Source organism: Manduca sexta, chromosome 4 (genome assembly GCF_014839805.1).
Source record: "Manduca sexta isolate Smith_Timp_Sample1 chromosome 4, JHU_Msex_v1.0, whole genome shotgun sequence".
In the NCBI taxonomy this organism is placed as follows: domain Eukaryota; kingdom Metazoa; phylum Arthropoda; class Insecta; order Lepidoptera; family Sphingidae; genus Manduca; species Manduca sexta.
Genome location: NC_051118.1, coordinates 3,450,165 through 3,466,055, shown reverse-complemented (window position 1 = coordinate 3,466,055; position 15,891 = coordinate 3,450,165). Strand labels below are relative to the sequence as shown.

At 33.6% G+C, this 15,891-nt stretch overlaps 3 protein-coding genes and 1 long non-coding RNA gene across 5 annotated transcripts; 2 read left to right on the top strand and 2 right to left on the bottom strand.

Moving 5' to 3' along the window:
• The first annotated feature begins 224 nt into the window (after positions 1-224).
• On the top strand, positions 225-3,031 carry LOC115450337. The gene is made up of 6 exons (XM_030178332.2): positions 225-877; positions 967-1,076; positions 1,178-1,412; positions 1,675-1,734; positions 2,162-2,251; positions 2,859-3,031. The coding sequence occupies exons 1-6, from the start codon at positions 821-823 to the stop codon at positions 3,027-3,029; spliced, it is 723 nt and encodes a 240-aa protein (XP_030034192.2). The 5' UTR covers positions 225-820; the 3' UTR covers positions 3,030-3,031.
• Positions 1,957-5,182, bottom strand: LOC119190127. The gene is made up of 2 exons (XR_005112773.1): positions 4,709-5,182; positions 1,957-4,317 (listed from the first exon to the last, which is right to left on the bottom strand). It is a non-coding gene; the product is annotated as an uncharacterized LOC119190127 (long non-coding RNA).
• Positions 5,183-6,009: 827 nt separating this feature from the next.
• On the bottom strand, positions 6,010-8,710 carry LOC115450346 (dolichol-phosphate mannosyltransferase subunit 1). The gene is made up of 5 exons (XM_030178344.2): positions 8,550-8,710; positions 8,256-8,466; positions 7,766-7,956; positions 6,834-6,917; positions 6,010-6,203 (listed from the first exon to the last, which is right to left on the bottom strand). The coding sequence occupies exons 1-5, from the start codon at positions 8,690-8,692 to the stop codon at positions 6,068-6,070; spliced, it is 765 nt and encodes a 254-aa protein (XP_030034204.2). The 5' UTR covers positions 8,693-8,710; the 3' UTR covers positions 6,010-6,067.
• Positions 8,711-8,955: 245 nt separating this feature from the next.
• LOC115450345 (NF-kappa-B inhibitor-interacting Ras-like protein) lies at positions 8,956-15,642 on the top strand. 2 transcript variants are annotated; one of them, XM_030178342.2, is made up of 3 exons: positions 8,956-9,420; positions 11,128-11,297; positions 12,227-15,642. In XM_030178342.2, the coding sequence occupies exons 1-3, from the start codon at positions 9,198-9,200 to the stop codon at positions 12,485-12,487; spliced, it is 654 nt and encodes a 217-aa protein (XP_030034202.2). In that variant the 5' UTR covers positions 8,956-9,197; the 3' UTR covers positions 12,488-15,642. The 2 variants fall into 2 exon arrangements, with proteins under 2 accessions (XP_030034202.2, XP_030034203.2); XM_030178343.2 differs by having other exon boundaries at positions 8,958-9,408.
• Positions 15,643-15,891: the final 249 nt, after the last annotated feature.

Sequence of the window (15,891 nt, the reverse complement as noted above, 5' to 3'; positions counted from 1 at the left end):
TTTCCTATCCGTGCTTGACATGTTAGCCGGCTAACATGACAATTGCGCGAAACACACCAAAATGGAACCAACCAACCAATTGAATTGAATTTATTGACATGATTTTTCAAATGTTTAATTTCTTATTTATACGCTTTTATATCTAGTTGTAAATTATTTCTTTAAACATAAGTATATTCGAAGATAAAACATAAAAACAATTTATCGAGTTTTTACTCAGAAAACATAAAAAACATAAGGAGCGGATCACATTACGTTGGGTCAAATAACTTGCAACAAAGCTATATACTATTCTTTTATATTTTTAGGCACTTGTACGAAAGATTATTATACGTCGATAGAAACTTCATATTCTTCATATAACCAATCTGGAAGATATGATGGCGGCGAAATGAAATAATTAATTATTGTTCTTTTACCGATTTTAATCTTTCGTTGCTTTTGCAACATAAGTGCTCTGTTCCTTATGCATTAATTTGAGTTTGAATCGAATCTTACAATGGATCCCATGGATCGTGTTGTGATAAGTTCTCATCATACTCAACTTTTACTTTTACAGTGACTATATTTGGAATAGATGAATATTTACATTCTTATTTATAATAAAACGCTTATTGAAGGTATAAACCTCCGATAGTTAATAAACGAACTATAAGCCTATCGAACGTTCTATAAAATTTCTTATTTATAATCGTTTGATAAAGCTTAAAATAAAACGCCTTTATCGTTTACAATGTTGCCATTTCGTAGAAAAATACCAAATTTTGTCTCTGACAACAGACAAGCAAAATAACTTGTGAGATTATTGTAATTTTTAAGCATGAATCAAGCTTCAAAAAAACGCCAACGGGGTGAAAACTGGCTTGAGGAAGACAAAGTTGGTGCAGCTATTTTCTGTACTTATCTGAAAACTCCGCTTTTTGCTATGCTTACATGCATGTACTAATATTATTGTTTCTTCCATAGATTAAATTAACAGAATTAGTGAGGCAGCGGGTTAGTGTCCTCGAAAATAAAAATACAGACACTAACTCCAATGTCAGGAAGGTGGCTGCGTGGAATAGCTTGAGAGAGAGGTGCTAACTTAAATCTAATATTGCAACTTTTCCATTGTTTTCATGTAAAACAATATGCACAATGCATACATTCCTTAAACAAACTTTCCCTTTTATTTCAGTTTTAATCTTATATGTAAGGGTTCCCCACGCACAGTAACACAGCTGAAGGCACAATGGGGTATTTTAAAAATGAAGGCAAAACGAACAAAACCCGAAGAGACGAAGGAGCTATTTGATACTGGTGGCAGCACACCACCAATGAAACAAGAAGTCAGTAGCAAAGACATTAACAGCTGGCTGCCTAGTGATATTGTTATCGGCACTAATGAATTTGATTCAGATTCTATAAATCAGGTAATACTTAATAATTTATGGAATGTTTTTAATGTTTGTAAATTGAGTCATGATAAAATAATAAAAAGTCATAAAAATCGCAGGAGGTCACTGGATGCGGTCCCCTTTCATAGGTTGATTTGGAAATCTTTGGGGGAGGTCCATGTTCAGCAGTGGACATCCTGTGGCCAATGATGTTGATATTGATTGAGTCACAGTCTTTGTAACTATTCATATATAAGAAGTGAGAATATTATTGCGTTATGAAAATTCATTTTTACAGGACAAATCTTCAGAGCACTCCATCTCCACACACACAAATGACAATATTATTATTGAAGAGGTATGTTTCATTAAAAGAACAATTAAACTCCAATGATTATTCATTGCAAAATATTATAAAGATCATAGATGAGGGCAACACATGAGTGCGAACAGAAATCTACTTTTTCATAACATATTTAAATCAAATAATAGACTTATCTTAAATTTTGTTATTTTGCATGTATTGACACAATTGTTTCTAAGAAATTAGGAGTTGAAAGGATATAGACAAACAAACTCAGCCACTCTTTAAATCTTTATTTAAATATAAGGTCAATATGCCTCATGTAATAATAATATTTTAAAGTAACAGTTGTGCCTCCTACAAATCCACCTTCACCTGAAAAACTAAAGGAGGCATTTAGAATTATAAAATAATTCCATCTTAATCCTATAAACCTGTAGAATACTATTGTACATTTAAATAAATAAAATTTAATTATCAGATTACAGTTGTGGAGCCTCCAAAACCATCTCCAGTGGCTTTAGACGAACAGCCAAAAAAACAAACTAAAATAAAAAAAAAAGTACCTAAAGTAAGTTAAATTTTAAATTCCATATTTATGTAGCATACAACTGAATGAAAAATGGGTGTGAATGTAAACTTGATAACATTTATTTATATAATTTACCAGTCACCATACCCGCCTCCATTCGAACGCGCTAAACGGAGACGATCGCGTTTAGTTCTAACCAACCTAGAGTACAATACCACTCTGGCTATTCGCCATAAGAAAGAGTTCCGGAAACTCTACGCTCTACAAGAACGCAGTTCCGTCCTCGCTGCGTTCCCTGTCCCCCTGACCCTTCTGATAGTTCCGGTCCGCATACCGACGAAAAGGATAATAAATTGTCGTTAGTACGCTCATTCCTACTCGTTGAAGTCTCATCCTTCCAAGAGACCAACCATCCTGAGCTGAATCCGGTAGTGGGATGACCTCAGCATGGTCACTAATTTTCAAGGGTTACCAGCGTCTATTAGCGCTCCCCCAAAAGGCCAGTGTGTTTGTATAAGCCGACGCTTTTCAAGCTAACTTCAGTCTTGTTAAAAAAAACACACACACACCCGTCATTAATCATAAGTAAATATCAAAAGAAAAGTTATGCTATTACTTCAAATCATTGTATATTGTATTATTTCAGATCTGTCGCACACCTGCGGAACAAATAGCTCATTTCGAAATACAGTGCAGGAAAGAGCTGCATTCTATACAAATGGCAAATGAAAGACAGAAAAACAAAAATTTAGTATTAAAAGAAATGTTACTTAAAAAAAAAATTAAATATTTTATATCAAAAAATGATGAGTACTAAACTATATGATGTTTTATTACCTTTGGGTGTGGACCTCTTTCATAGAAGTTCCTAGGTATATTATACCGCCTTCAAAAACCACAAAAAATATTTAACATTAAACCTATATACAGGTTACCAATTTTGGAGTTGGTGCCTAATAAAAATTAAACATTGTTTTCGTACATTTGTTCATGTATTTATCTAGCTCTAGCAATTTTAATGTCTAATGTTTAAATAAAAGATTTTATTTTTTGCTTTTTTGTAATAATAATAGTAGAAATCAGTTGTTCTGTTTTATCTCCCAAGTCACAAGTCCAATAACAATGAAATTTATATGGAACCACATGGGAAACATTAGCTTTCGAACAAATAAAGAATTGTCTAAATCGGTTCACCCAGTCAAAAGTTCTGAGGTAACAAACATAAAAAGAAAATACAGTTGAATTGAGAACCTCCTTTTTTTGAAGCCAGTTAAAAGCCTGTAGAATGGCAAAGTTTCTGCTGTCTAAGGTTTTGGTCAGTGTTAATTATAGATGATTTTGACACCTATTCAACATTGGACACACTTCCCAGGTAATGTCTTTGAGCAAATGCAATGTTGTGCAACAGCCACAATAGTAGTCTTTATATTGCCAAAAATTTAATAGACATGCCATGGAGCAGACATTGAAAGCGCTGTTTCCATACACCAAAGCAATGTTCCACATTTATTGTTGCAATAAGTGCTTCATTGTATTTCTTTTCAGCATGACTAAGTTGTCTCAACACAGGTGTGGATAAATATGGTCCTTTCCCCACATTTTCTTCTCTGGTATCCCTTCCTGACTTTCCCCGAGGGCCTTGCATTCTAAGCCAAGGGATTCCAGTATTGCATTTGCAGGTTTCCCCCGGTAGTGACCGTGGGGTCCAATATAAATAAAAAACAACAACAATGTCCCTGATTGAAAGATTAGCATTACATGTCACCTACAATAATTCAGAGTCTTGTTTATACAATAAAGTAATACCTATCATAGAATATTTTTAAATATTCCTGAAAATCTTACCTGAATGTTGAGGAAAAATATCCTTTACTATTTATACAATATTGGGCTGCAACGCCACCATGTCTTTTTAATCAATACATCTAATTACAGATAGGAAGTACATGGTAAAATTCTGACACAAGCTGTTGTTCCTCTGTAGAAGATGTGGGCATCACCATATGATCCGGAGGGTGTCGCGCGAGCGCATGCGCTACTCTGCTGCATATTCGGCTGATAGTTGCTTGAGACAATCCGTGGAAGTCTCCAGCATCTTCTTGATTCTATAAGAAAACGATTTTTAAAAAAGCGATCATTAGGTATAGTCAAGGGAGCCTATTCGGTCCACTAGGGCATATCCATCTTCTCGTAATTTCAGGTGTTCTAATTGAAGGACAGTTTTGGTGGTCGTATACAATGATATAAGACAAAAAGGTGTCACACACACATACATCACAAAATATTATCACATTTATTTCATCATTTTAAATAAATGATCATTGGTCATATAGATAGAAGAGTCAAATCCCCTATTTACCTACACGGCTATAAACGGAATCCGTCGATTAAAATGCCGGTAATTTCAAAAAGCAGATTCGCGGGGGCGAATTCATCGCACAATAGGGCCCTCTGATTATACCTTTGTTTGAATAAAATCGAAAATTAGCAACTTACCTCACGACGAACCCAACACCTTATTGCAGTTAATACCTGCAGTTCTGGTGATGTGCCACATCCTTTACGTTGCAGCTGCAACTCTTCGCGGACTACGTCAATTATAAAAGCAGCAGTTTGTTTGGAGAAACGATACTGTTTACGAAATCCTTCATCATCCAGAGAAAATGGATCGAATCGCTGACGATACACTTTCCTACGCGATGTACTTTTAATTACTGCAATGCAATGCAGGGATTGTAAAGCTTGCATTTCGTTTGTAAATAAAAATATTGAAATGAAAAAGATGCGCTACAATCACATTGTTTTGTTTACTTATAACCACAGATTACTTAGAGAAGCCTTATAAGTTATAACTGAGTGACTGACGTCGGAAATAAACGTCAAACTCGAAACAGCTGATGACCATTTTTTCGCTATCGAATGTATAGAATAGCCTCCCTATTCATAAACCTTATTTATAAGACGGAGCATTGCTGTCTGTTTCTCAGCTTTGTTTATCTGACAGCTTGCTGTTTATTCAGCTTTGTTTATCTGATAGCCAACTAGATTAAAGTTGTATCTCAATATTAGCCAATCTCAACGGCCCTATGTCTACGCACTGTAAAGGCTGCCATGCCGTCAACACTGAGATAAATAACGTTTATGAATAATGGGGTAGGTATGTGAAAGCGCGATAGCTCCGATAAATCAAAGCCACTATATTAGATACTTGTTTTTTTTTAAGTTTCGTTCATACGCTTGATTTTGTACATTATTCTATAAGTAATGTTTATTAAACGATAAAGAATCACTCCTGCGAAAACTGCATAAAATTTTGTTAAAAATGATCCAGTAAAATCTGAGGGGTTAATTTGGCTGGAAATGTAATTTGCACGAAATGGCAGAATGACCTAGGGCCGTTGTTATTGGCTAATATTGTTGAATCTCAATATTAGCTAATCACAACGGCCCTATGTCTGCTTCTCAGTGCCTTTGGGCACCGAGAAACAGATTTGTTATCACAGCATTACTCCGTCTTAGTGTCCACCCCCTGCCTTCCACGGAAATTCAAAGACTTATAACTTGTTTATTTTTTACCGGATTTTAATAATTCCTTCTGTGTTATAATTTATATTAGGTAAATATTTGATAATAGTAAAGAACAAAAATGAGTCCGGTACCCTATTTGTTCCATTACTTTTGTTGCAGAAAACTTTCAAAAAAGGAATTTAGTGCGTTAAGAAGTCTTGAATTTGTTCCGTTACTACTGGACTTTCAATAAAGGATTAATCATTTTGAATATATCATCAAAACAACAATTATATATTAAAGTATATTATATGATTTATTAACAATAGGAATGTATAAATAACAGTATTATGTAGTAGCGAATAAATATAGCAAGGCTTTTGCGAACTGCACGATCTCTGAACCGCCGAGCTTCGACTCTCCATACACGCGGTCTACGAACGTGATTGGCACTTCGCCTATAGTGTAGTCTAGTTGACGAGCCCTGTAAAAAAAAATATTATTTAATTAATTATTATGTTATAACTGCCTCGATGACATAGTTGTAATACGGTATGACTTCTATGCTGAGGACGTTTTTGAAGCAGGAACAAATCGCTATATTGCTAGCGCCACTGAGGAGTGAGTGGAACGGTTTCACCGGTCATACGGTAGTGCTGAGGTCTTGAATTAGAATCCTGGGTCAGGCATATTTTGAGTTTTTCTGCCCAGTATTAGCCTAGTCTTGAATTTTGAAAAAGCCTCATCCTCATCATCATCTCCTTAAGGCGGCCAATTGTGTCCACCCTCTATCACAATATGGGATAGAGAACATATTATAATGAACAGTAGATATAGGTGTTTCCTGGTCACTTCAGTTCAAATCAAACCATGTATTTGCTGAATACAATGCAAGCATGTCTAATGTTTGCGATACATGTTCAATGCTTTATATTATGTAATAATGGAGTCTCACCATAACTGAGAAGGTGGAAATATTAATTAAAGTCATAAGTCTATTAAGTGAATATCAAATTACATTACTTGTAAATTGTAATGAATGTTTTTGGACTGCACAGTATTTGCATCTGAAAATCTTTATCATCAAATTCAAAGCATAGAATGTTTTTCTCACCTGATAATCATTTCCATTTGGAAAACATAGCCTTTGGAGACACAACTGTCAATTAGTTTTTGAAGTACATCTTTCTTATACAATCTGCAAACATAAAAATTTCAATAAAAGTAAAAAAAAGTAATAAAAATTTGAGTAATTAAAATAATGATTTATGTTTACGTAAATGTTACACATTGACATAAAACTATTTTACGGATATTATCGCGTTTTTTTTATTAACATTTTCCCCTGATGTTTCAAGACTTAGCAGCCTTCATGGTCACGGGGGGACTGAGTATCGATTTTTTTTTTATTTCAACAATTAAAATTGTATATCATAATTGAGCTTGTTTTTGTCAGTCTATGATAAAGTTTTTGCAATAAAGTCTGGGTACTAGCAGCAAGTCTTCCATGCAAGCAGAGCAGTGCAAGATTCCATGTTTGTAAATACCAATGTGTTTTTTTTAGTGGCAAATAGGGTTAGTACACTACTATGTAAGTAGCATTCATAAATACCAATAAACCCTAATTGGTGATGTCTCATCCCATCTTCGATTATATGTCTCATCCTATTCCAGTGATTGTCCTGAGCCAAGGTTAGTAGCCCATTAGTGGATTGCCATCAGCATGGTCGCTTAAATTCCAAGGGTTGCAAGCACCTCAAGCGCTCACCCAATAGTCTGATGTATATATAAGCCAACCCTTGTCAGGCTGACTAACATGTAAAATTATAAAAACACAATTTAAGTGTTTTTTAGGTGTTAAATCAGAATGTACTACTAATTACTTTGTATATTAGTATAGATCTGTAATTTTTATCAGTGTGATATTGACCAATGCTAATTCCACAGTATTGTACTATCCCAATACATAAGAACACATTGCTAATTAAAAACATTATCCCATTTTTGCATGGCCTGAAATAACCACATAATGATTAAAATTTTAACCTAAATGAGCCAGTAAGGTCAGATGCTCCAGGTCTCAGCAGCAGCTGTGTGACAAAGTTGGCACCGCGGGAGATGAGCTTGCGTTTGAAGTCCCAACCATGAACGCCACCTCCCTCTTTGTATCGAGTGCCTGATACCAGGTCATAGTCATGCTCCCTTTGCAGCTCTATGAACTTTGGGATGAATTTTGGCTGTGGATAACAATATTTATAATTAGTTATGAATTGTGCCATACAATTATTTTCTTTCAATTTTTTTAGAAGTATTTGTGTTATCTATCCTACTTTATTTTATTATGTAAATTATATTCAATGATAAAACATAAATATTTGATATTGACCTTTAAATACTAAGTAAAGCAAGGAATAGTTATTGATTCTTGCAAGAACCTTATATATACGAAATCGTGGCAATACCAATAAGATAAGATTTATAAAGTGATAGAATTTAATTAGTAGGTAATCTATGCATTACTACAAAGGATACCTACATGGTGACTTAGGTCAGCATCCATAATAATGATAAAATTCCCGGTGGCATGCTGTATACCGTGTATGTAAGCAGTACCTAAACCTAGTTTTTTCTCTCGCGGCCGAAGTACGATTTTGCTCGAACCATAGAGTTTTTGCAACTGCTTTGCAACCTCCAAGGTGCCGTCTGGACTTCCATCATCAATTACTATTACTTCATAATCGTAGCCGCTGTAAATGAGTAAAAATGAAACAAATAAGTATATTAAAGTATGATCGTGAGATTTAATGAAATACGGCAGATAGGCGTTTACCTTGTATCCAAGTATTTAATAATAAGCCATATTATAATCGGTAAATTCTCTCTTTCATTGTATGTGGGCAATAATATTGAATATTTATCGCTTTTTGTTATTTCCGAATCCAAAGCGGTGGACGCCATGCTGTCAAATGTCATTATTTTTTGTCAAAACTCAAAACTGTCACGTCGAGAAAAATGAAAATAGGATTTTCTTTTTACGCTCCATTCCAATGAAGTGACTTGTAAGTATTCACGTTTTAATAAAATATTTAAAGCTTACTTTAAAAATCTACGTCTTTTATTATAGAAAAAGATGAGATCACAATGCGATTGATAAATGAACATCAACTTATGTTAAAATAAAATAAAATAGCAAATTGAAAACGAAACGTAAAGCTTTACCTTCAAAATATGTCAAATGTCAATGTCAACTTTCAACTGCGATGCCGTCAAGCGTCTTTATTTCAAATATTTCCTAAAACACAATTCATAATAAAATAAAACAATTTCTGGGGTTCTTTTTGCTCAATAATTTCAATTTGGTACTCTTCTATGCCGTAGTGCCCAAAAAAAAAAATTTAAATCTTAGTAATATCCTAATATTTTTCTTTATTCCGCACTAACATGTATCAGTGAAAGTTGGCACAGAAAACATTGGAAAATGGGGAAAACTAGCAAAGTCGTCGTCTGCGGCATGAAGGGGGTCGGGAAAACTGCTATTCTAGAGCAGCTTATTTACGGAAATGTGAATTTAAAGTCGTCTTTTTACCCGACCATCGAAGATATTTATGTGGCAAATATCGAAACTGACAGGGGGACGAAAGAGCGCGTTTGCTTTTACGACACAGCGGGCTTGGAGCCCCCGCTTACAGGCGAGTTGAAAGGTTTCAGTACAGTTTGTGTTAAGCTTTGTATCACATGCAAGCAGTCGCTTTATGCACCACAATGTAAATATTTTGTACATACGTCCATATGGTTAAGATGGAATAGTTTAGCGACGACAGAGGTGACGTGTTTTGTACATACATAGCATCATCATGCCTTGGTCCTGCACCTGATATCTCTGTGGTCATGTTGGATTGCTGTCCCACTAAACTATGAGAGTGAAGGAACAGAGAGTGCACCTGTGTATTGCGCAACACAAGTGCACTTTAATATCCACCTACTTGGCTGATCTCCATTGAGATTGGGATGGCAGAAATTTTATTAGGAAGCTATCAGCATCATACCTTTTTTTCTGAAGAGTTTACAATAAGTACTTTTAGTTATTTACAATGGTTTGGATGTGTTACTAAGTCTAAAGTTGGGAGAGGGGATTCCCCTTTCCATGGGGATTTCCAATTTCATATTTAAATCTATATATCATCAACAATGTTAGGTCTTAGGAACCATGTAATAGAGATCTATTGCATGTTTTGTCTGTTCTTAATTTTTCAATTTCATAATTGCTGCAATGGGTATGTTAATTGCAATCACCTTTTTATTTATAGCATGCAAAAATTACAGCTAATAATTATATTAGGAATACATCAATTATGTGTCAATTTAAAAAAAAATTATAGTTATTATTTTTTGTCCATAAAATAAATACAAATGACACAGAAAAAATTGTAACAACATTTAATTAAAATGGTCATGACATATATTTATTTTGAGTAATATTCTTATATTAGAACACAAATTAAAATTATTCCCTGGCCCCCATTATCCTATATTGTAAGCAAATTATCAATATAAAAAGATCAAGTATCAAAACCCAATTTAAATTTTTCACTGAAAATTTAGGTATTATGTGGTGTTTGTGTCCCCTAGGGACTATTTGGCTTTTAATTAATTAAGTTATAGCTGAGGTGGGGTTTGGCACACCCCAGTGATGTAATCTAGCTTTGTGTTAAATTCATATCATTTATAATGCTTTGCAAGCTCTGGGTCAAAAATGGAACATTTGGGAAATGGATTTCTCTATGTACCCTAGATGTAATAAGACTTAGCTTCATCATCTCATGAACTATAAGTGATATTATGGTAATGCATCATCTTAAACGTATTATTATATAGTTCTTTTGTGTATGGACTAAGGTTCATAATATTATAATTGCTCCCTGTGCTTTTTGATGTGATGATTATTTTTTTAATAGTGGAGAACCCTCATTAATATGCTGGTTTGTATCACAATTCAGTAAACTGAATTGAAATAGTGCAACAAAGGTGTTAATACACTTGAATAGATTTTTTATTGGTTGGTACACAAGGGAGAGGGTCTGTAAAATGTTCATGAATATCAACATTACTACGGTATTCTCAATCTACTGCTGAATCTTAATGAAAATTCATACTTAGTAATGCATTTTAGAATCATTCCACATTTCTGGGATAAATCTTTATCTTGATATGCACACCAATGTTACAGCACATGACTCCACCCCTGAATTCTTCAGCCACTTCTTCTTCATATACTGGAGGCCATCATATTATATCTAAGACTGAAGTCTTAAGTTCATATTGTTTAGACCAAAAATATCACATTTTAAGCTGCACTGTTTACAGCCAAGGTACTCTCAATGATATAATATTCTATTGGTTCCGCCCAGGTCCTCCTCAGTCTCCAACCATGCAGCTGACCGCTAACCAAGTGCTGCAGCGCCACTACCTTGGCTTTGCTGAAGGGTTTGTCATGGTGTATGATACGGCTAGACCTGAATCTCTGGACGTATTGATGTATTTGAAGAAGGATATAGACAGGAATAAAGATAAAAAGGAGGTCAGTATTTGTAGTTACTCCAATATAATATTTTTAATTATTTGCTGGTAGTACAATATTTTTCTCTACTTGGATAGCGACCATTACAGTGGCGAAGAATGAAATTTTCTGAAACGGAAGCCGACATAACTTATAGGTTCTAAAAATATGCATAAATGAGGTCTGAAAATCATAATGATAATTAGATTTTACATAAATTACGAAAGGGAAGCCGGCAGGAATCGGATATGGACCCTTCGCCACTGGACCATTATATCGTCGGTTGAAAAACTAATTGACTTATGCGACATTTTTGGGAAAAATTTAAACTAGTTTAAAAAAACGTAGAAAAACACAATGACGTTTTACAAATAGACGCGTCATACACTAACAAAATGGCACATAAACGGCGCACTATTTGCTATAGTCACGCACCTGTACATATAATTACAAATGGACTTGAAGAAGGAATAAAAATATGCAGCATACATTCGTTAGAAAAGGATATATATACATCGACAGTTACGTAACAACGTTAGTGCCGCACGCTCATTGACCGTTAAGTCGGGCAATTACCTTACTTTCGTCTTGCCAGTATTGAGCTCGGACAACGTATCTATGTAATAAAAACATCTTAGGAAAAACATACTGATTTTATATATGTATGAAACTTAGTGTCGAAAGAATGTCGCTTAAGACAATTAGCCTTTCAACCCTCGATATACAAAGCATAATAATGGAAACAATGACACACAAGTTACGTTCCGGAATCAGCCTGTATATATCTGGTTCTGAATAGGCCAGCATAACTGTGTTGACTGGCAACTGATTACCGTCTCTTGTCAATCGATAATCTCTCTGGACGTCACAACATTTAACATTGGGTGAAGTGGAGCCATTGTCGCTTATATGTGTTGACATGAGTATCCAAATATAGTTTTTAATTTCAGGTGGTCATGTTGGTAGTGGGCAATCGTACAGGTCCTGACGATATAAACAGCCTCGAGAACACATGCTCTAAAGCTTCGAACTGGTGCTCGCGGGAAAAGATCCGCCATTTTGAAGTAACCGCCATGGACCGCCCTTCATTGTACGAACCTTTCATTTTCATGACGTCGAGACTCAACCCACTACAAAATAAAACCGCCTTCCCCCAGCTAAGCACACTGAGTAAGCTCACCCAAAAGAATAACAAGAGTGAAGCCATGTAACGGTACTTTTTTAATCTATGCCCTTTCTGCTATCAACCTTGAGAAGGTAAGGGGTCAAAAATGGCCCGTCATTTCATCTATTAAGTGACAATCTGATTTTGAGTTGATTATTTGGCTTTATAATTTTATGTTTAGTTAGCAATTGTAATGATCTCTTATAGTATAATTTATGTTTATGCGAATGGTGGACATTGAAATAAAAGTAAATTTGTCTTTTTAACGATATTGGATTTACTATTACGGACGGTCAACACCGCAGTCTGTTTTGTGACTGTAAAGGCTGATTTGAACACTATGCAGACCCTTAGTGGTTTTGGTATTTTAAAATATTTTTGCATTTTGTGTTCTTGTACCTTCAGTAGAGGATATTTAAGTTCAATATGATTTGCTATTCATTTCAGATAATGTATATAAGTATAGCAACTTGTATATTATATATATTTGTGACATGTGTTATATAGTATACATAGATATATTGAAATCTCATGAAATCAAATTTAGAACAATAGTAGTTAGAATTTTAAGAAATGGGATCTACATTATTTAGATCCCTCTGATGTGTCTGTATTAGAATATTTTATGTAGCAGTATTCATATTGTATTCTGTTATACCCACGTGCTAAGCTCTAAAGCAGTAACTAAAAAAAATCAAAATCTTGATATTTATGTCGTCAAAAGAAATACCCATCGAATGCACTTACCTAAATAACGGTATCTTGTTTAGAACTTGTTAAAAAAACCTTACAAGAGTTTCTCTATCTCAGTTTTACATATAAAACTATTAAACTATATTTACAAAACTGCGATTATCTCGAGGTTTCCCTGACATACCGCTTTTGAGCTTAGCATGGCAGTATACCTTTATATAAGTATTTTTTGTTCTTAATCGCATAGATAAAATGATTTACAAGTGTACCTTCTAATGAAATCTCATGTTATGTACTTACATTATATAAATGAAATTATGTTTTACGAGAGCTTATTAATTATTAATATTGGTCAAAGTTAAATAAAATAAATTTAGTAAATTATATAAACAATATTATTACAATTTACAGACATTAATTTGATAATTATTTAAAATAGACTTGGAAGTATTATTATTGTCTAGTATTATGATTTATGAAAATTGGTTTATGTAAAATATTTTCACAATTTTAAAGATGTTTATATTTTAAGAATATATTAAAAAAAAGATATCATCAAATTCAGCCCCATTTTATGTAAAATTATGTACTTAAAAAATCATGAAATCATTTTAAAGTAGATTAAAGGGGCATAGATTAAAAATCTTAAGCTGAGTACTTAATATTATCAAATTACCGTAGGCTTAGTATAGATGGCGTTTAGTGCAATATTATAATTACTTATTAGTTTCGTTTCCAGTTGTTAAATGTATGTACACCAGTTAGGTTAGGTTAGGTTAGAAATTTTATGCGCTTTTCCATTCTGTACCTTGGAGAGTTGTTTAGTGCCAAAATACATATTAAATGAAAGCTATTTTGCCGTGCGAGTGGGTGCCGACATAGTAATACGGTTTTTCAATAAATTGTAATGTTTTGTTGTCTATGCCATTTTGGCGGTTGCGACCACACAAACAAATATATTTTGTCCTAAAAAAATCTAAAATATAAATGAATATAAAATAATATCATATTAAATTTCCTTGGTGCAGAATATAGTAAAAATGGTCTGAACTAGCGCATTTAGACCTAGTTTGTTATTGTAAGAAACCTTTTTTGTGAATCGTTTGCTTTTGCCACTATTTTCTAAGAACTATTTATTAAAAGACTACAAAATTTATGAAATCAATTCTCTCTAATTGGTAGCTTTAATAGTTGCATTTAAATTGTTTTTCACGTTGAATCATCTATTGGGAAAAATGTGGAATTAGAGGTAAAAAAACAGTATGTGGAATTTTTTATAAAATTTAATTCATTATACTTTTATTGCCAAGAACGTTTCTTCTGCTTTTTTAAAAAAATATTTTCCACCTAATGCAGAAGTATAAAATTTTTTACGATTCCGCTTTTCGGGGGGGTCATGTTTCTTCTTATATTTCCCGAGTGCGTCCCTGACTTGCTCTGCTACAATTTTCACCAATAGATGAAAGTGATTTCTTGTATTATGCTTACGCTTACATTGTTCCTTGCTATTAAAATTTTAGATATTCTATTCTGTACCGTAATTAAGTTTTTATAAAGTATTCTTTTGATTGTCAATTTGAAGGAAGTTACAAATATCAACTCTATAATGCAAAGTTTAGATTAACAATGAAACTTGCAGATATTAATCCGCAAGCGATTTTAAAGTTTACAATCGCGGGCAGCTTGCAAGACTTGCGGCAAGTCGCGTAAGTATGGAACTATTTAAATATTCCTTTTGGTGTAAACGCATCTGGAAGTTTATGTGCAAAATATTGCTGCATGAACTTGCTAGTCTAAACTTAGCTTTGTAAAGTGCTAGGTTACTGCTGGGCAGTAGGCACGAAATTAACTCTTAAAACAAATTAATCAATAAAAATTCTTAAGACGCTCCCTCCGCAAAACGTTTACCATAATTTTAGAAGCTTCGAATTATGCCAAATTTATAATACATATAGAAAAAAAATAAACATTGTTTCTCAAATATACTATCTTTAGTTTGGTTGTTTAATTTGATTCATAATGTGGATACTATTTCATGAATTTCATAATTAAAGCGCCACTAACATCGTTGATTCCGTACATTTCCTAGTAAAGTACCCATCATTTTAATTTGCAATCGACGCTACTAGATAGACAATTTAATAAAGAATATTTTAGTAGTTTAAAATTTTCTAAAAGACGTAAAATTAATTAAAAAAAAACTTATTTTAAATCTGAGCATTTTATTGACTGTTTTGGTAATTTATCATAAATACCAAAAAAATACTTTTTTTTTCTTAGCATATTGTCCGTTACTCGTGCGCCGTAAATGTATGAAACGAACGCTCAAGGTCGTTTGTTCGAGGGAGTGCCTTGAGGAAGAGTGGTTAAATGTAGAGTTAGTATTGACATTTTTGCGAGCTTTATGGTACAGTAGAATAGAAAAATATTGGCCTTAGAGACTATAACGACATACAAAATTATTGTAAATTGAAAATGAAATGATAAATATAATTTTTACTATAAAGAGTAATTTGTATTATTTTTCCCGTTTGTATAACTATAGGCACATTACATCAATGTTAATTAGTTGGAAGAGGAATGCACTGCCGCACCGTGACGTATGTCAGTAGTCCTAAACCGAAGGACACGCACCCTCTGACTTTTCTAGTTATTTGTGTATTCTTTGTAGGTTATCGCTTGCTTTAACAGTGAAGGAAAATGAGGGAATCTGCATACCTAAAGTTTTCTATAGATATTTTGAGGACGTGGTGGACT